Below are 18,431 nucleotides of genomic sequence, written 5' to 3'. Positions count from 1 at the left end.
ATCGGAGTACTTCTGTATGTGGCATGTATCCGAGTTGTGCTTGAAGTCTGATGTGTAGAGGGTGAAGAGAATGGGGGATAGAACGGTCCCCTGTGGTGCCCCCGTGCTGCTGGTCACCATAGAAGACGAACAGTCCCCCATACGGACGTACTGGGGTCTGTCCGTTAGGTAGTCCGTAATCCAGCTCACGAGGTAGGGGTCCACAGCCATGGAGGTCAGTTTATCCTGCAGGAGCTGGGGCTGGATGGTGTTGAAGGCACTCGAAAAGTCGAAGAAGAGCACTCTGACGGCACAGCCCCCGGCGTCCAGGTAGGAGAGTGTGCGGTGGAGGAGGTACATGACAGCATCGTCAACCCCAACCTTGGCCTGATAGGCAAACTGGAGAGGGTCCATAGCACCCTGCACCTGTGGACACATGAGCTCCAGGACCAGTCGCTCTAGGGTCTTCATTACGTGGGAGGTAAGAGCGACCGGTCGGTGGTCGTTGAGCTCAGTAGGGCGTCCTTTCTTGGGTACAGGGACAATGCAGGAGGTCTTCCACAGTGACGGGACCCTCCCCAGCCGCAGACTGAGGTTGAACAATTGTTGCAGGGGGTCCCCTGGTTCCGAAGCACAGGCTCGGAGGAGTCTTGGGGAGACCTTATCTGGTCCAGCCGCCTTGTAGGGACGGAGCCTCCTCAGCGTTGTCGTCACCAGGTCTGCAGTGATGATGGTAAGGATTGAACTGAGGACTGGTCTTAATGTCAGCCTTGATTTGAAACTTGGAGTCCTGACTTTAGATTTGTTTGACTTAATAGTTCTGAGAGACTTGTGATTAAGATGTGAGACTTCTGTTTTTCTTAAATTTTTTTCAATGAAAAACTATTTTATGACCCAAATTAATCAAAAATCTTTTCTTTAATCCCAGTGATGTGAATAAAGTTTCTCTGTACAACAGATTTCATCCGTTTATTCTCTGAATTGTCCGTAAATCAAGACAAAAACCTTATCTTGTACTGAAAATCGATCATCATTAGATATACAGGTAGAGAATAGATGAGAGTAGAATTCACGCATTTTCATTTAAATGGTAGAAAAGCTGCATTTCACATCAGTTTAAAAAATAAAACCCTTTTTTTCTGTCTCCAGTCTTGTGCGTCTCTGTGGTGACACCCGCTGGCTGACAGTCAGCCCTTCTATTGCACATTTCCCAGGCAGCTGGCAGGTCAGCGAATGCATCATTTAATGTCAATATTGTCAGAGTCAACATAGTTATGGCAGAAGTGATGAGTTAATTATGTTTGTCTGTACTGGTCAGACAGCTCTTAGATTTCAGCAGGGAAGATAGTTTACTGTATTAAATGTTTAGGTTTAGGTGTTTATTTCCTTATTATGTTCAGATAATAAAAATATCTCATGTTGTTTTCCACTTGATGTTTTCAGAAAACCAGACGCCTCCTCTCTGCATCTCACCTGTTTTGATCAAATCTGAAACTATCTCTGTTGCCATGGCAATGGCTACCTGTTGCACATCACTTGAATGTAGCAGCAAGTATTTCCTGTTTTTTTTGTGTTTTTAATTTCATGCCAATTGTTTGAAGGAGCGTTTGTCAGGTTTAGCCGGAGAGAGGGATAGCAGCATGCTAGATGGGATAGCCAGTTATCCTAGCAGCACAGGATGCTTCCCTGTGTCGTGTTGTGAGGTGTTTTAAGTTGCGCACACAGTGTTGAGAACAGTTGTCCGTAATGAGTCAATGCAGGTTTTATTTTCTTATATTTTATCATAAATGCTTCAATATTTGTGTGAAAAACTGAGTTGTTATGCTTCCATTAACAACCTTTAAGTCACAGCATCCATAATTCCAATGCTTCTTGTGCAGTGGGAATTGAATTGAAAGGATCCCATACACACTTGAACTTAACTTTTGCCATCTTTTGAACAGAAACACCATGTAAAGGATTGCATAGCAGCTCCACTCCCATTCATGGGCTCAATCTGACTGCAAAACTAAACGTGACATCCAGTGGTTATAACTGCTTCCAGCACCAATCTGGTGCTGGAAGCAAACACGTCATATGAAGATCTGAGATAAATACGAAAGGAGATATTTTCTCTTGGTGACGTAAAAACTCAGACTTTATTTTATCAGCACATTGTGACGGGATTCTGGCTGCTCTGATAAATCAGACATAATGAGTTCGTACACAACAAAAGAAGTTAAGTTGATTTAAAGTTCGCATCCCACCGAGCAGCCTGCCTGGGACAAAACACACACATCAGCTGATGTATCAGTGTTTGTCGTGGAATCCACGGTGTAGACACACTTCATATCTGTGTTTATTTCTTCTACAGGTGAAAATCAAACGATGACAGTAAGTTGAGCATTTCCAAACGCATTGGAATCTTGTTTCAGGTCCATTTCTGTCAAACCGTGAAACTTCTCAGGGCCCCCCTCCATGGGTGCGTTCCATTTTGTTGTTGTTATTCTTGTTGATTGAATATCTGAGGAAAAATTGTAATAGTCAAAATACAAAATAAATAAATAAATTAAATGCATCGCTTCGCCAATCATCCAAAGAAACCTGTCCAGTACATGGGAGACATGTACATAAAACAAACCCCAGAACCCCGTATTTAATACAAATCCCACTCACAGAATGAGACCATCTTGTAACCATGGATATGAAAACAAATTAAATTCATAAAACTCCCTAAATAGCAACAAGAACAACTTCTGTACTTTTGTGAAAAAGAGTTATTTTAAAATTGTGCTAAAAAAAATTAGATGTGAGGGGGTTTTCTTCTTAATCAGTTGACTTATTATTATTTTGTCTATGAAATATTATAAAATTTTTGTTATAAATAACGGTTATTTCTCATAAATATACATAAAGACAAGCTTTACTAAACTTTCAGGAACAACTGCGTCCTCTTACTTTTGGCGAGCGCTCTCACTCCAACATGCTGATTCAGCTGATTTTACTGGTCTTAAACCTGGTTAAGATCAGGACAATTGAAGGATCAATGCAAAAATAAAAGACAAAATCATTTCCCCTGTCACATAACATTACTCTCACCTCAACACCTTCATACTAAAACCCCTAAAAAATATTTTCTATTCTATTATGATTTGAGTTGAAACATTTTTTGTTAAATTCTAAGACAATAAACTTAAAGAGGACCACAAACACAGACTCCATCTGAGCTCTCAGGAACAGCTGGTCAGTTTTAACCCGCATCACAGGAGCAGCGCCTTTTACCGACTCTTACAAACACCATTCCACTATACAGTATACACAATTACAAAAGAATACGTTTCCCATCATGCATCTGACACATTCATTCACAAACTGGAACCTGATTCTCCTGTTCAGTCTGATGTGATAAAGGCCCAGAGACCTGTAGCCTGACTGCTTATGGTTTGGTCCTCAGTATCCCACAATCCACTGCACACCTGTTCAGTTATCTGGCTGTTGTTACCGACTGTTTGAAGAAGTCGTCTCAGTAATGGATATACAGTAAACAGACTTAAAGAAGCTCTAATTTTGGGACATCTGTGCTGCGCTCGCTGTTTTATGTGAGCATCAAACAGCGATTCTTTCTGGTAAATCTGTTAATACAGGTAAATGTTTTTAAAGTATAAAATATTAAAAAGTTCTCATGTTAATCTTTGAACCTGGATGCAATTTAGAAAGAGAAATTCTAGTGATAATAACTTTGGTGTAACTCAAACACAGCATTTGTCTATTTTGGATCTTTTTCTGGAAACACTGGTTTTTCTTCTGTCGTCCTCTTGTTCTTCTTCGTTGGTTCTCTGTATCTGAGTACGTTTAGTCTCTGATCTCTTCTCAGTTTAGAGAGAAAAGTTGACTGACAAACCAACGAGTGAAGCTGTAAAAAGTGTTCTCGCTCCATCCTGATGAGGAGCCTGACTTCATCTTCAGTCTGTACCAAATCCATGGCGTTCTTTCGGTTCAGTGGCGTCCCTGCTTCTTCTTGAAGATTTTGTTAAAAGCGTTTCTCTTCCGACTGCTGGACGACTCGCTCTCGTCACCTCCATCCTCCCCCACGGGACTCCTCCTGGCCGGGACCTGGACTCCTGTCCCTCGACCGCTGGACGAGGCGGAGGACAGGAAGGCGTGCCGGTTGTCGATGGCGTCGGTCGTCATGTAGAGAGAGCGGGTGGAGCCGGAGGAGTTCAGGTTGATGGCGGCGTTGCCCCTCAGCTCTCCGAGGCTGGAGCTCTTCTCCAGGCTTCCCCCGCAGATCCCGGAGCTCTGACCCTGCAGGGGGTGGAGCTTGGATGAAAGGAGGAAATGCTTGGAGCCGTACAGGCCTCGTGATTCGCCGTGAGAGAGAGGGAGGGCGGAGTCAGAACCTGAGCGGTTCATGATGTCCCTAAGAGACAAAGAGAGATGAGTGACAGTAGATGCCGATACTGCTAGCATGAAATGTGAATATTTCCACCTGAAACTTTTACCTTTCTAAGTTTTTACTTTATTTACAGAGAAAATAACGATCAAGAATTAATCATGAAAAATTTTAATAAACCAATACAAGGCAACCACACACAGCGGACCAGACTGACTGTACCTGTTTCCTGTTAAATTTTCTTTGTGTTAACAGAAGTAGATATAAAGCAACGCCTAAGGGACAAACAGCAAGCAGGTGTGAATAGAGGTGAGTGAAGCTTTTATGTTGACATGGGACCACATTTACATTTGTCATTTTTACTTCCATCAACGTCCTTTATCATTGAAAATATGGCTATGTGTCTTAACTGTTTTTTTAAATAAAATTAGAAGGGGAGGCCATGGTTAAAAATAATAACAGACCGACCTCTACAGGTGAAAAAAGGTGAGGATGAGAGTTACTGAGACATCGGTTCAGGTTGTATCTATAATCAATCATGTTCATAACTCGTTTTCTGTCTTGTTAGTGCGTCAGTATCGATGGTAAACACCCGTGCAGAGGAAGATACCCCAGGCTTCCCGAGCGGCAGCGCTGCGCCTGTTTTTCATCGGCGCCCTCTGCAGACGGGAGGCTGGACGACGCCTCCAGAGAATGGACGTAAGAAGAATGGAATAGCAGAGCAGAGAAATGAGAGGTGCCTTCAGTGTAGGAAAAAGAAGAGGAATTTGTGGGGGGAGGGCAATATGAGAGGCTGGGGAGGTGCGGGGGACAGGTAGGGCCGATGGAGGGCTGAGACAGGGAGGAGGAGAGAGACGGGGAGGGCACAGGAAGAAATTCCAGCTGGCCAATGGAGAGGCTGCGATTCTGCCGCGGATGGCCACTGGGAGCGCTCAGGGAGGCGAACACGCCACGCCCTTCTGGTTGAGGTGAGACCCGCCCTTCAACCAACCTCTGAGAGCTGAACGTCAGACTGGGGTCTCCTATCCTCTGTCGCAGGGGCATCAGACTCTGAACTGTAGGAGAGAGGAGGGAGAGGAGTTGAACCAAGTTAAGTTTTATTTTGAAAAACAGACATAGAGGTCAGAGTTCAGACTTGCACACAGCAGGAAGTGGTTGTTAAACTGAGGTGTTACAGGTGCAAAATATCAACACTTCAAGGAAAATAGGACAAAATGTGATTAAGTGCAATTTTAAATGCAACACTGATGTGAAAAAAGCCCACACCCCCTCATGTGACCTCATGAGGACGGATGGGGAATGCAAACATAAAAAGTAGTTTAAACCTAAATATGAGAAGTTGTTTGTTTTTATTTGAGTCCATGATCGGACCGGGAAATGATTCACATTACCAGAAAGCCTGGGATAAGCCAAAAGCATTCCGATTTGGGCTATAGCTTAGTGGCTAAATTTTTGTGGACTAAAATACTTTCAGTTATTTACGTTTCGCTAACCCGTCTAGCTTCTTGTCTCAAGAGTGAAATGATCTCGACTGTTCTGAAATCAAAAAACCAGAAATTTCACACCGGATCAGGAGCCAAAGGTGAGATTCTGAAAGTCAAAAACGTTTCTCTGTGCGTTTCACTGCTGCAGACCTGCAAGTGGATGTTAGCGTGAAGAGGAGAAAACTGTTGTTAGTAAAGTTTAATGCTGAGGTGAGTTTCAAGTCAGACTGAAAGGGTGAGGAGGAGAAGAAGAGCTTTGTGTGATCTGAGCAGATGAAGGAGGAAGAGGAGTGTGAAGCTGCACAGGTGAGGTGAGGAGGCATTAGCATGGACGCTAATGTTCATCAGTTTGATGAGATTGTAAGGAAACAGGTTGACTCCCTCAGGGTGAATCAGGGTGAATCAGTCCGTATACAAACTTTTTTTTAGGAGTTATTCTTGATTTAAGATTCTTAAATTTTTCAGACACTAAATCAGGAACCCTGAGAGAGTCTTGAGGTGCTCATCAGTTGGAGGATAATTTGATTGATCAGTTATCACTGCTGGTTGAACAGATGTATGAACCGATCAGAGAGGGGAAAGCTGGAGGACAGAGGGGGCCAACCGGAGTGTTTCCACGGTGACTGGTTGTCAGAGATGCCACTCAGGGGCCAAAGGTCGCTCACTCGCCGGTCCATCTGCCACGCTGCATCTGGAGAGAACCAACCAATAAGAGGAAGGGATGGAAACCACAGGTGAGCTGAGAGGAGGTGAAGTCAGGTAAACATGTGTGTCCCTCATGGGCTTCCGTAAGAAACCTGAAGTAATGAATGGTGACTGGATCTCCTAAAATTCACAAGGTACCCACAAAACAACAAAGAAATTTAATTTGTTAAAAGAATACCAAGAATATCAGACATGTTGGATGTTTTTCAAACTTTTACACCATTAAAGCTGAAAAAAAAAATCTTCCCAAATAAATAAAAGCGGAAAAGAAGTAGAAGTATTAGATTTAAATTCGTTGCTTAAACAAGGCATTTTAGCTACTCGTGCTAACATTAGCCAGAAAATAAAAGGGACTTGTCCTTTGATCGAGTTGGTTATCTTAAGTCAGACTTACACTGCAGCGTCCCGGGAGACAGGATGTCTTCATCCATATCATCAAGGTCGTCGGAGAGGAGGAGGTGTTGAGGGGTCGGAGGGCGTAGGCCGAGGAAGGACGGGTCCAGGTTGAGGGCGGTCGCCAGCGCCCCCAGACCCGGGTTATTGACCACGCAGAACCCGGTCAGAGACTCGATTTGCTGCCAGCGGTGGAGCTTCTCCCGCAGGGCAGCCGTCACGTCAGCCAGGGCCTGTCTGGAGGGGGGAGGGGGATAGCCTTGGTTTGTTCGAATAAACATTATTTATCTTTATCTTTATAAAAATAAATCAGCTGGAAACCTTGATCCGTCAGTTGGGGACAGATTCCAAACAACTCAACTGGCTAAAGATGCTAAAAGCTATCAGAAGCCAGCATTAACTCGGCGCCTTCAGGATTAGCACGCAATTACTTGAATATTTCTGGGATAGAGATAAACATCCTGTCGGGGTCAAAGGTCACTCACTTGGCAGAGAGAATCTTGTGATCCACGTCATCCAGCGAGGAGCTGTGAGCTACGTGAAACGTCCCAAACAGGGAGCTCCTCTTCTTTTTGATTTTCTCTGCCTGAAACCCAATCATCATCATCATCATCATCATCATCACCATCATCGCCATCGACCGGTTTGTGTTTCAGCGCTGTCCGTGTGTCGGTGTCCTCACCCCCTCTCTGGCCTGCAGCAGCTGCTTCTCTGCGCTCTGTTTCTTGATGTTGTAGTACTGAACTTCGATCTCGTGCGTCAGCTGCAGCCACTTCTGCAGAGACTCCGGCGGCGCCCAGCGAGCCCTCGACTCCAGCTCCCGCTCCGCCTTCTTCAGCGCCATTCGAACCTACCGGAAACAGAACACATAGGATACAAGAAGCCTCACCTTAAGGCAGCCGCTGCAGTGGAATAGCTTCTGTTTTGCTGCTGAATCTGTTACTTTCAGACTATTACACTCATTTTTGTTGATAATTCTTACAGAGCAGGTTCTGTCAGATTTGACTGATTCTGCCTCATCATCTGAGGTCTTTCCCGCCAAAGGGAGGCAGGTGAGGCAGTTCTGCCTCCTGGGCATCTTCCTTTCTAGTTTTTAATACATGTCAAACTGGGAGGAGATTGGTAGAAGCTCCCTGGAGCGAAACCAACCGCTCCTTTATTTAAAAAACCCCGAGAAATGTCTGTGGGGTGGAGTAATGAGTAACTACATCAAATTAGATGAATGTAATGGAGTAAGATGTATAATACTCGAGTCGCCACTGAAATTGAGTGGACTAGAGGTGTAAAGTACAAGCACACACCTGTTCCAGCTCCTCCTCAGCGTATTTCTGACGGCTCCTCTCGTTCTCGGCTCCTTCTCGAAGCTCTCGGAGTCGCTGGGCCTCCTTCTTGGCCGAGTGGATCTCACTCCTCAGCTCCTCCTCCACCTTCACCTTCTCCACCTGAACGCAGCGCTGCTCCTCCTGAGCCTTCTGCAGCCTGATGGGATCAAATGTAGGTTCAGCTTCTGGCGATTAAAACAAATAGCTTGTAAAGTTAAATAATATATTTAAAATAAAATGCAGTCACATCTATATATAAATACTGTTTGTAATGAGTGTTGGTGCCAGCAGGGGGCGGTGTGTCCCGGTGTGAGGGGGAGGGTATGTGTGTGTGTGTGTGTGCCTGTGGCCAGGAATGAAGGAATGTATATCTGTGTGTGTGTAACAGTATATATGTGACCTGTCCTGGGTTCATCACCACCTGTTGGTATTTAATCTACCAACAATGCATCAAGGTCAGCAGACGACACTGAAAATACAGCAGCAGTGCTCAGAGCGGCAAACGGCAGTCCACGGAGCTGGGATTGTGTCGTTTAATAGTACAATAATAATAATAATAATACAATAAATACATGGAGAAAATAATTTCTGAAAATATCAGGAATGAGAGGAAAATGCTGATTTGGAAAAAGTTGTTGTCACTTTGAATTAGGTGCCAGGAACACATTTGTAGAATGTTGGGACAGGGTCGTGTTTCCCTGCCGCCATCAGCGCTCCGGACGCGTCTGGGACGCGAGGAGAACAACTGCTGTCATTTTAAAGTGGAACGTTTTCCATTCTGTCCTGATGGAGGATTTCAGCTGCTCCACAGTTCAAGTCTCCTTTAAACATTTTCAATGGTGGATGAGTCTGGGGGGGGGGGCACGATTAGAAAGAAAGTATTTCATATTCTACTGTGTGTAGTAGTGTGTGGATTTTACAGTGCGGTGTGTAGTAGTGTGTGGATTTTAGCGTACTGTGTGTAGTAGTGTGTGTATTTTACAGTACTGTGTGTAGTAGTGTGTGTATTTTATATAATTGTGTGTATTTTAAAGTGCAATGTGTAGTAGTGTTTATTTTACAGTACTGTGTGTAGTAGTGTGTGTATTTTACAGTACTGTGTGTAGTAGTGTGTGTATTTTATATAATTGTGTATAATTGTGTGTATTTTACAGTGCAATGTGTAGTAGTGTGTGTATTTTACAGAACTGTGTGTAGTAGTGTGTGTATTTTATAGAATTGTGTATAATAGTGTGTGTGTATTTTACATTGCGATGTGTAGTAGTGTGTGTATTTTACAGTACTGTGGGTAGTAGTGTAGTAGTGTGTGTATTTTACAGTACGTTGTGTAGTAGTGTGTGTATTTTACAGTACTGTGTGTAGTAGTGTGTGTATCTTACAGTACTGTGTGTGATAGTGTGTATTTTACAGTACTGTGTGTAGTGGTGTGTGTGTGTGTGTGTGTGTGTGTTTGTGTGTGTATTTTACAGTACCGTGTGTAGTAGTGTGTGTATCTTACAGTACCGTGTGTAGTAGTGTGTATCTTACAGTACTGTGTGTAGTAGTGTGTGTATTTTACAGTACCGTGTGTATTAGTGTGTGTATCTTACAGTACTGTGTGTAGTAGTGTGTGTATCTTACAGTACTGTGTGTAGTAGTGTGTGTATCTTACAGTACTGTGTGTAGTAGTGTGTGTATTTTACAGTACCGTGTGTATTAGTGTGTGTATCTTACAGTACTGTGTGTAGTAGTGTGTGTATCTTACAGTACTGTGTGTAGTAGTGTGTGTATCTTACAGTACTGTGTGTAGTAGTGTGTGTATCTTACAGTACTGTGTGTAGTAGTGTGTGTATCTTACAGTACTGTGTGTAGTAGTGTGTGTATCTTACAATACTGCGAGTAGAAGGAAAAAAACGAGCTGAAGAAGTCAAGCCACTTGTTACAACATGACACACACACACACACACACACACACACACACACACATATGTTGCTGTGTGTAGGTTAGTGTGTACATCAGGTGTGTGTATGTGTGTGTGGACAGTGTGTGCACACTGAGCTTCTGGCTGTTCTTTGACCATATAAGGGCGTCAGACAGAAAGCCAGAGCGAGGCTCTTCACACACAGAAACTGAGCGATTCCTTTTGGAGCCTCTGGTTTGGAGGTTAATTACTTTAATGACCTTTGACCTGGAGCTGCTTCCAACGGTCTGACCTGATACTAAATCCATTCATCACCGACAAACGAGCTGGTTTCAGCTCTCAAACCGGACCTGAAGCTGACCGCTCCGCCCCCCCCCCCCCCTCAATGGCGACGTTTGTTTGTTAGTCCACAGATTTACACAAACACAACCAGACGGCTTCCTGGAGGAAGTGTCTGGGAAGAAACCATTACATTCCAGAATGGAGATAAAAGAACCGACCCAGGAGGACTTCTTTCTCCACCTAGTCGAGTAAAAATGGACATTCTGCCTGCGCTGCAGTGACATGCGTCGTGTAATCGGGTTAGCTCATTAGATTAGAGTTTAACTGAATTTGTGGCGTTTTGGTGTGACTCACTTCTCCTGCAGCTCCAGGAGACTCAGCTCGGCCCTCTGCAGACCCTCCAGGTCCTTGGTCAGCTTCCCAAGGTCGTCCCTGGACCTCCTGGTCTGGATGTAGGCGAACCAGCAGCCGCCCAGCGCCATCAAGATGGACACAACCAGAACCAGGTCCTTCCACCGGTTCTGTCGGCCTGCTGACAAAAACATACTTATAATTATAAAACCAAACGTGGCGGAGCAGAGGGATGGCTGACCCTCGACCTGTCCTGAAAATACAATTACTAAGATACAAATGTTTTTGATCCGGTGGATTTGTGTGGCTAAAAACGCCTCGGATCCACTCCGGAGACTTCCAGAGTTTGATCCTGTTGGCAAATAAACGTCCGCTGAGGTCCGGCAGCTCTCCAGTTTCTGCCTGAGGGGAAAATGACTTCCCAATAAACTGATGGGAATGTTTTAAAAACCTAATCCAGCGACGTTAAAAGAAGCGCCACAAATCCCTCCATGTTTAACTGAACTCTACTCCACACCAAACAGTCGATATGAAACTTTTCATACTGACCAATGGCCACTCACCTGGTGGCGGTCCGAACAGGACGATGTCTAACGCTTTGAGCTGCAGCTTCTGAGCATGACTCCTATCTAAGATCTTCATCACCGACACCATCAGGGTGGTGTTCTTCACCGCCAGCCTGCCAGGAGCAGATGAGAAGACTAATGACCTCTGGAGATGCTAATCTCCACAGAACGCAGCCACACCATCACGTTTTGCAGCTGAAGATCTGCTGATGCATTCAAAGGCTGTCAGATATCTGAGTTTTCAGCTTGTCCGTACCTGGGTAAGGCCTTTCCATCCAGCTGGTGTTTCCTGAAGGTGTCTGAGTACTGAGGAAGCTCCACGCTGAGGGTCAACCAGTCGTCCACCTGCTGCTCCGTCCAGTTATAAACTGCAAAGAGACGTGTTTCAGCAGGACCACTGGGTTTTCGCGTCATCTGAGGACGTTCCATCGAATGCAAAGCAAAAAAACTGTTTGAACATGTTTGATTAATGAGTGAAAATTCCTCATCAGCTGATTTTCTGCTCCGTCTCACGCTGGTCCTCCCAAAAATAAACATTTTCTTCTTCATGTGTCTTTCTCTACGTCATCGGTGACAAATTGAGACAAAAACAAAGCAGATCCAAAGGGATGTTATTTTTACACGGCGGTCATCCTTCAACCCTCTCTCTCTCTTTCTATGTGTCATTTTTCTCTTTCTTTCCTCCTAGTTATTCTTACATTATTGTCTTTTTTCTTTCATTCATTCTTTCTTTCCCACCTCAGTCTTCATTTTTCACTTTTACCTTTTACTTTGCATCTTTTCTTCCTTTTTTTCTTCCCTTCTGCCTTGTTCCCTCTTTCCTTCCCTCCTAAATTCTTCCTTCCTTCTCTCCTTCCTCGTTCCTTACTTCATATCTCCCTCCTTTCTTCCCTCCTATTGGTTCCTTTCTTTCTTCCCTCTTACCTCGTTTCTTCCTTCATTCATTCTTTCTTTATATCTATCCCTCCTTTACTTTTCATTTCAGATCTTACCTCCCTCTGCTCCTCATCCCTTCATTCCCTTTAACATGTTTTAATTACTTGGTAAATACATTCATTTTTGTAAACACACCATTAACAAAAGTTTTATTGATGTTGTGAATTTCCTCTTCTTACTAACTTTCTTTCATTTCAATCCTAACCCTAACCTCACCCTACCCTTTCCCTGCCACCAGCAGCAGCTGATCAATGGTTTCAGGGTAAACACATCCAATGTTCCTCCTCTCCTCTCCTCAAAAGGAGGCGTTTGTGTTTCGCTTTACTCTCCTGCTGAATCTCTGTGGCTGCATGAACGCAAAACCTTTTAAAAAAAAAATCTGATCTTTTTTCAAATCCGGATTGAGTCTGTGTATATACGTAGATGAAACACATTTGATCTGATTCATGGTCATGTGACATGAACGAACCAGATATAAATCGACACACGTGTGAGATCTGTCCTGACCTTCGGAGCTCTTCCAGGCGTTCCACATGTCCTCCACGCTGATCAGCAGGTCGGCTCTGTGGAAGCTGCTGTGTTTGGCTTTGGAATCGTGATACTTCAGATCCTCCCTGAGGAACTGAAGACCAGTCGGCGTGAGCTCCACAATCACAGAAATCACATGGCAGGAAAGTGACGGTGTGTTTTCGTCTCACCCCGTCCGTCTCGGTCGTGTCGACGGTCCCGTCGGCGTCGTCGTCCATCAGCTTGTGGATGCCGCAGATCGCCTCGAAACTCAGCAGGGCATTCTCGTCCCCACAGAGCAGCGGGTCTATCCGACACAGACCTATAGACGGACAACAAACATGATCACTATTCATGATCAATAATAGATTATGAACACAGAATAGAGGACTTTTGGGAACACGTTGACAGATAACCACTCACACCTATACGGACCAGTTGAACGAAACAATTCACGTAAATTGCATTCTGCAACTCACCCCTAGGTGTCACTACATGAGCTAGTGAACATTGGACCTTTATACTAGGCTAGGCTACAGAGAACATTTGTCTTTTCCAGCCAAAAATACACTCTGAAGTGTGTTTCCACTACGTAAACAGCTCAGGTTTATTAAAAGCCTGTGTTTCCAACAGCGAATGACTTCTTTTAAAAAAAACAAAAAAAACATGCAGTCCTAAACATAAACGACAAGAACTCAAACAGCCCACTGCTACTAAAACCTGAAACACATGGCTTGGCTTCAGTTAGCCTCAGCTAGCAGCTAGCATCCGTGATCATCCATCACATCAGTTAAACTGAGCGCGTTTTAGCAGGTTGAGCAGAGACAGAACTTCATGTCTACATTTGGTCATTTCTGCCTCCAAAATGTCTGCATGTTACACTCAGCTGTGTATGTGTGTGTGTGTGTGTGTGTGTGTGTGTGTGTGTGTGTGTGTGTAAGCGAGAGAACCCTGAAGGTTTAAGTATTCAGAGCCAATAAAAGTACTAATACTACACAATAAAATACTCACATACAAGTAAAAGTCATGGAACATTTTGACTTCAGCCAAAGGATTAGCTGGAACTATGATGTAATATTAATTACTGTATTATTATTGATTAGAATAGTCTTGTTTTTATTACCACTGGACTCATTCATTTAGGATTTTGCTCTACTTTGTCATTTTATGAGCTGATTTAGAACCGGCATCCGTTTTGTTCACATGTTCTTCATATAAAACGCTTGCTTTGTAAAGTTATTATGTATGGGCTTTTTTTTATTTATTTATTTATGTATTTAACCTTTATTTAACCTTTACATCCCACTGAGACGGGTCAGCTGACTGGACTCTTTCACACCTACGGTGTCGACTCATGATCCACAAGTTTCCTCTGCAGAATCTGGTAAGTCTAATTTGTGGTTTGAACAAACCTCCTACCTTTTAAAGCTCAGTTTATTTTAAGTAAACACTTAAAGATCGTATCCTTTGTCTGGTGACCTTTGACCTCCTTGATAAAGCTGCGACTGATCCAGATCTCGGATCATTCAGACTACGTAAATATTAGCCGCTCACACTGCAGATAACGATGACATGACGGTAAACCTGCAGCGGCGTGTGTGTCACCTCTCTCAGCTCCGTGGGTAAATATTAGGACAGATTAGAGTTGAGACGAAGCAGGTTTTCACGCCGCGGCTCCGATCACAAGACCGGCTAACTGGCTGGATGGGTTTCAAACACGTTTTCAAGCTGGTGGAGCCCGATGATGAGGTGTGTGACAGGGATTCAGGCGGTCGTCGGCACCGTCAGCAGGTGGAGCTGCGGCATCAATGCATGGATGTCAATAACAGGTAAACCAAAAAACATCTTCCTCTATGGTCACCGAGCGCCATCATCGTCATCATCACACCAGAGAGACGACAAAAACAAAGCTCTGGGTTAAGCTTTGTGTGCTGTAGGTTTTTGGTTGTTTTCATTTGCATTCCATTTGAGTAGTTAGATGATGTGTGTTTGGAACAGGTAGGTTCAGCCAGGTGGGGTTTTTTTTATTTAGCTGCAGCAGGTTCTTTAGGTTTGGAGGTGTGTTTTGCTTGTGTTTGTTTTGTGGTGTGGCGCCGTTTGTGTCGCACCTCAGAGGAAAAGTGCCGCGGTTCTGAGTCCAATGCTTTTACAAATTCTGAAACGCTAAATAAGCCTGTTTCCATGATGATACAAAAAAATCTGGATGAAGCAGGTTGGATTAGCAGCATCAGCTGTGATGCTCAGATGGAGACAGACACGCCTCAAACAATCAGGATTTAAAAATGAATTCAAATTAAAATTTATGTAGTGGCAATAATCCTCTATAAAGGTTATTGTCCTTTCTTAGGTGTTGTTTTTAGTTTAGAACCCACATCCAGTAAGGTTGACATGTTGACAGTTTGGAACTTGTCCAGTGCTCGAATATGAAATTTTGGTTTCTTGAAAAAATATTAAACAGGTTTTGAATTTAAAAAAAACCCCCAAACAAACCAAAAAAGAGCTAAAAAGATGATAAATTATAAAACATGATAATAATTTAAAATCAACTTCAGCGGCTAGTTGTTCTTGTTGTTATTCTTTTGTCCAAATATGGGAAGAGCGCCAACAGGAAGTCAGCAGACATAAAGGAGATTATTATCTACAGTATTAGCTGGAACGCTGCTAGCTCAGCGCTAACTCTCTATTTGTTTTAACATTACAAAGTTTGCTTGAAAGCCCGTCAACAAGACAAAGAAACTCAAACTATTTCAATAGCGGTGGGGGTGGGGGCTTCGCTCCTGTTTGTCAGTTTTGCTTGAGGTTTGAAACAAACACAATCAAGCTGCGTTCACACCATCGAAGCCCTGCTGCTGTCATCGAGTGAAATCTGATGCTGAGCAGCCTATAATAAGGAATCTCCGGGACGTCTGTGGTCTGTCATTACAAATCCAGCTCAGGTTTCCCTGCGTACCGCCGTCCTCGCCGCCACAACACCACAGAAGAAGACAGAGAGGTAACGTGTGACAGGTGAGGAAGCAGCTCCGCTAAAGGTCTGTGTTTAGTTTGGGATTAAGATCAGCAGCTGGTGGGATAAAAATACAGAGTTAATAGAATTAAAGACGTGGAAGGTCGAGTCAAAGTCACACCCCAGAACATCAGTTAGGAAACACTTCAATTCAACTGGACTTCACTTCCCATCATGCACCTTTTGGAGTTTGACAGCCCATTCATGTGAAACAGTTCAGTGTGTTTGTGATGCTTTCAGCCTGAGTGTGGAAACAATATGGATGCTAAACAACATGTTGACGTGTTTAAGTTGTAAATGATTTGTCCCAAACCTGCTGCTCCACCAGTTCATCACCGAAAACAACTAACATGCTTGTTGTCACGGCAACTTTACGATGAAAAATCATCTAAATTCAACATTAAACCAGAAACAAGTGGGATATTACACTTCAGTAGGAAAACAGGAAGTGATGTAACACACAAGTGAGCCTTTACTCTCTTTCTATTGGCCCTCACACAAGTGGGTGGGGCCATTCAGCCTTCATCGCCTCTAACACAACAGATAACTTTAATTCTGTCATCACACTTCCTGTGACATCATCGATGTGTCAACTCAAGGAAACTGTGGTTCGCTGCTCGTAGCTAGCACCCTGGCTATCTGTGGCACACACACACAACCACACACACACATACAGAGAGTGTGTTTCCTACCTGAGGCTGCGTCGCCATTGGAAACTGGGTGATTGTGTTGGTGGTTCGGGTGAGTGTGGAGATCTCTGTTCAGCGAACTGTGAGCCCCGACACACACACTTGCACACACCAACCACACACACACACCCTCCATATCTGAGGAAAGAGTTGAGACAGATTTTTACACATTTGTGAACACTGAACTTCTTCAAGCATTGCAAAAATAACCAATGGTCACCTGGATCCACGTGGATCCAGATTTCATCCTCTCACAAGGATCGGATGAAAATGACACAGAAGTCCCGCTGAGAGACGCCAATCGGGATACAAGTAATATTCCTAATATGGTGATTAATCCTGTTATCATGGATACGATCACAGAAAATGTTCTGCCGTGACACAATGGTTAAAAATTAGACCGACTGAACTGAGGTCAGATTATAGATGAAGCTGCTTCTGGTTTTAGTGGTCCAGAAGTCACATGATGAGGGTCGTCATGGCACCCTGTTGGGTTTAGATAGAGTGGCATAGTTGTGTGTATGTTTCTGCATGTGTGTGTGTGTGTGTGTGTGCTCTCCAAGTGATGCCTAGTTTTATAATTTGGGGAAAAAAGGCCAGAGAAATACAAAAACACAACTTTTCCTGCGCTGAAAATCCACCTCTACATACAATTCAGTGATAATCTGTCAACAACCTGTCAGCACATTTTCCAGACGCAAACAAATGGGTGTAATCACACGTCTTTCATCGCCTCGGTGAATTCTCTTGAGTAGAAAAAAATTGCGCAGAACTTTGTTTAACACACCTCATGACTTCAAGTAATATTTACACACGAAGTAAGTTTGTTTAAGACAATAGTATTTTAAAAAAAAACAAAAAAAACGAGCAAACACGTTGATGCTTTCATTGTCCCATGTTCTCTTTACCCAGGAGGAACAAGAACACCTCATGGAGGTAAATGAGATTTACACGCAACACATAATCCCAAATACAAAGTTATCTCCATCTCAAATCCAGTAATTCGTTAATATAAAAAATTTACTCCGACTTTTTAACGTATATTTTGTTTTTCCTTCATACCGGCGGAGGTCAAAGGTCAGACAGCTGTTCACTTTCACATCCTGGCGCTGAATTTCGCTCCTGAAGCCGCCAAAAAAAAAAACTTCAACCACCGTTCGCGCCGAGATTAAGACGAACGGACGTGAACTCATCACTCACCTCGACGGCTGCTGCGCGTCTAATCCATCGATCTGTTCTGATCGATCAGACACGAACTGATCGGACGTGTTGATAGAACAGATTGGTCCTGAGTTCTCCACCCCGCGCCTCAAACTCCACAAACTGCCACTGAGGAAAAAAACACAACATCAGAACAGACCCGCCTGCGCTGCGTTCAGGGACCCGCGAAAACCTTCGAATTCAGAGTGAACAGAAATACTATGAGAATTCACCCATCGACTATTGTTAAGACATAGCGATAATGAAGATCAATTGATTGCTTTGATTTTAAATAGCTTTGTTTTTAAAATGATTGACTGTTGTCGTAATTTATTTTCTGTTTTGATATTTAATAAACCAAATGATCAATAAAGAAATCAATGAAGAAAATCACTATTAGTTGCTGTTTTATGAATATATTTTATTTTTAGAATAAAACGTTTACAATATATATAAAAATGTAGTTTACATTCACCTCATAAATAATTAAAAGTGATTTTAAAAATGAGAAAGGTGTTTGAAATACATCAAAAGTGAAACGGGATTTGATTTCACTGTATTTTGTTGAAATCAGCAGAATTTAAAAAAAACAACAAATCTACTTGGCTTCCACATCTGATGCTCAACATCAGATAATCAGATGGAAGTAATCAGTTACCACGGAGACGAGAGACGACAGAAAAAATCCTAATTTAACACCAGCATCCTGTGGCCTTCAGAAGGCTCTTTTGATGCATTCA

General features: G+C 43.3%; 1 protein-coding gene and 1 long non-coding RNA gene across 9 annotated transcripts; one reads left to right on the top strand and one right to left on the bottom strand.

The window, feature by feature from the left end:
- Window positions 1-1,077: 1,077 nt before the first annotated feature.
- LOC137605954 (stromal interaction molecule 1-like) lies at window positions 1,078-17,989 on the bottom strand. 8 transcript variants are annotated; one of them, XM_068330922.1, is made up of 14 exons: window positions 17,692-17,975; window positions 16,495-16,629; window positions 12,990-13,120; window positions 12,799-12,913; window positions 11,612-11,723; window positions 11,353-11,468; window positions 10,793-10,970; window positions 8,235-8,412; window positions 7,616-7,783; window positions 7,419-7,519; window positions 6,935-7,170; window positions 6,440-6,526; window positions 5,343-5,406; window positions 1,078-4,378 (listed from the first exon to the last, which is right to left on the bottom strand). In XM_068330922.1, the coding sequence occupies exons 2-14, from the start codon at window positions 16,625-16,627 to the stop codon at window positions 3,955-3,957; spliced, it is 2,043 nt and encodes a 680-aa protein (XP_068187023.1). In that variant the 5' UTR covers window positions 16,628-16,629; window positions 17,692-17,975; the 3' UTR covers window positions 1,078-3,954. The 8 variants fall into 8 exon arrangements, with proteins under 8 accessions (XP_068187023.1, XP_068187025.1, XP_068187027.1 ...); XM_068330924.1 differs by having other exon boundaries at window positions 10,793-10,967; XM_068330926.1 differs by lacking the exon at window positions 6,440-6,526.
- Window positions 4,778-6,656, top strand: LOC137605955 (uncharacterized). The gene is made up of 3 exons (XR_011037814.1): window positions 4,778-4,837; window positions 4,920-5,050; window positions 6,390-6,656. It is a non-coding gene; the product is annotated as an uncharacterized lncRNA (long non-coding RNA).
- Window positions 17,990-18,431: the final 442 nt, after the last annotated feature.

Source organism: Antennarius striatus, chromosome 13 (genome assembly GCF_040054535.1).
Source record: "Antennarius striatus isolate MH-2024 chromosome 13, ASM4005453v1, whole genome shotgun sequence".
Classification (NCBI taxonomy): Eukaryota; Metazoa; Chordata; class Actinopteri; order Lophiiformes; family Antennariidae; genus Antennarius; species Antennarius striatus.
Note: the sequence above shows the minus strand (reverse complement) of the source record. Positions and strands in the feature narration are given on the sequence as shown.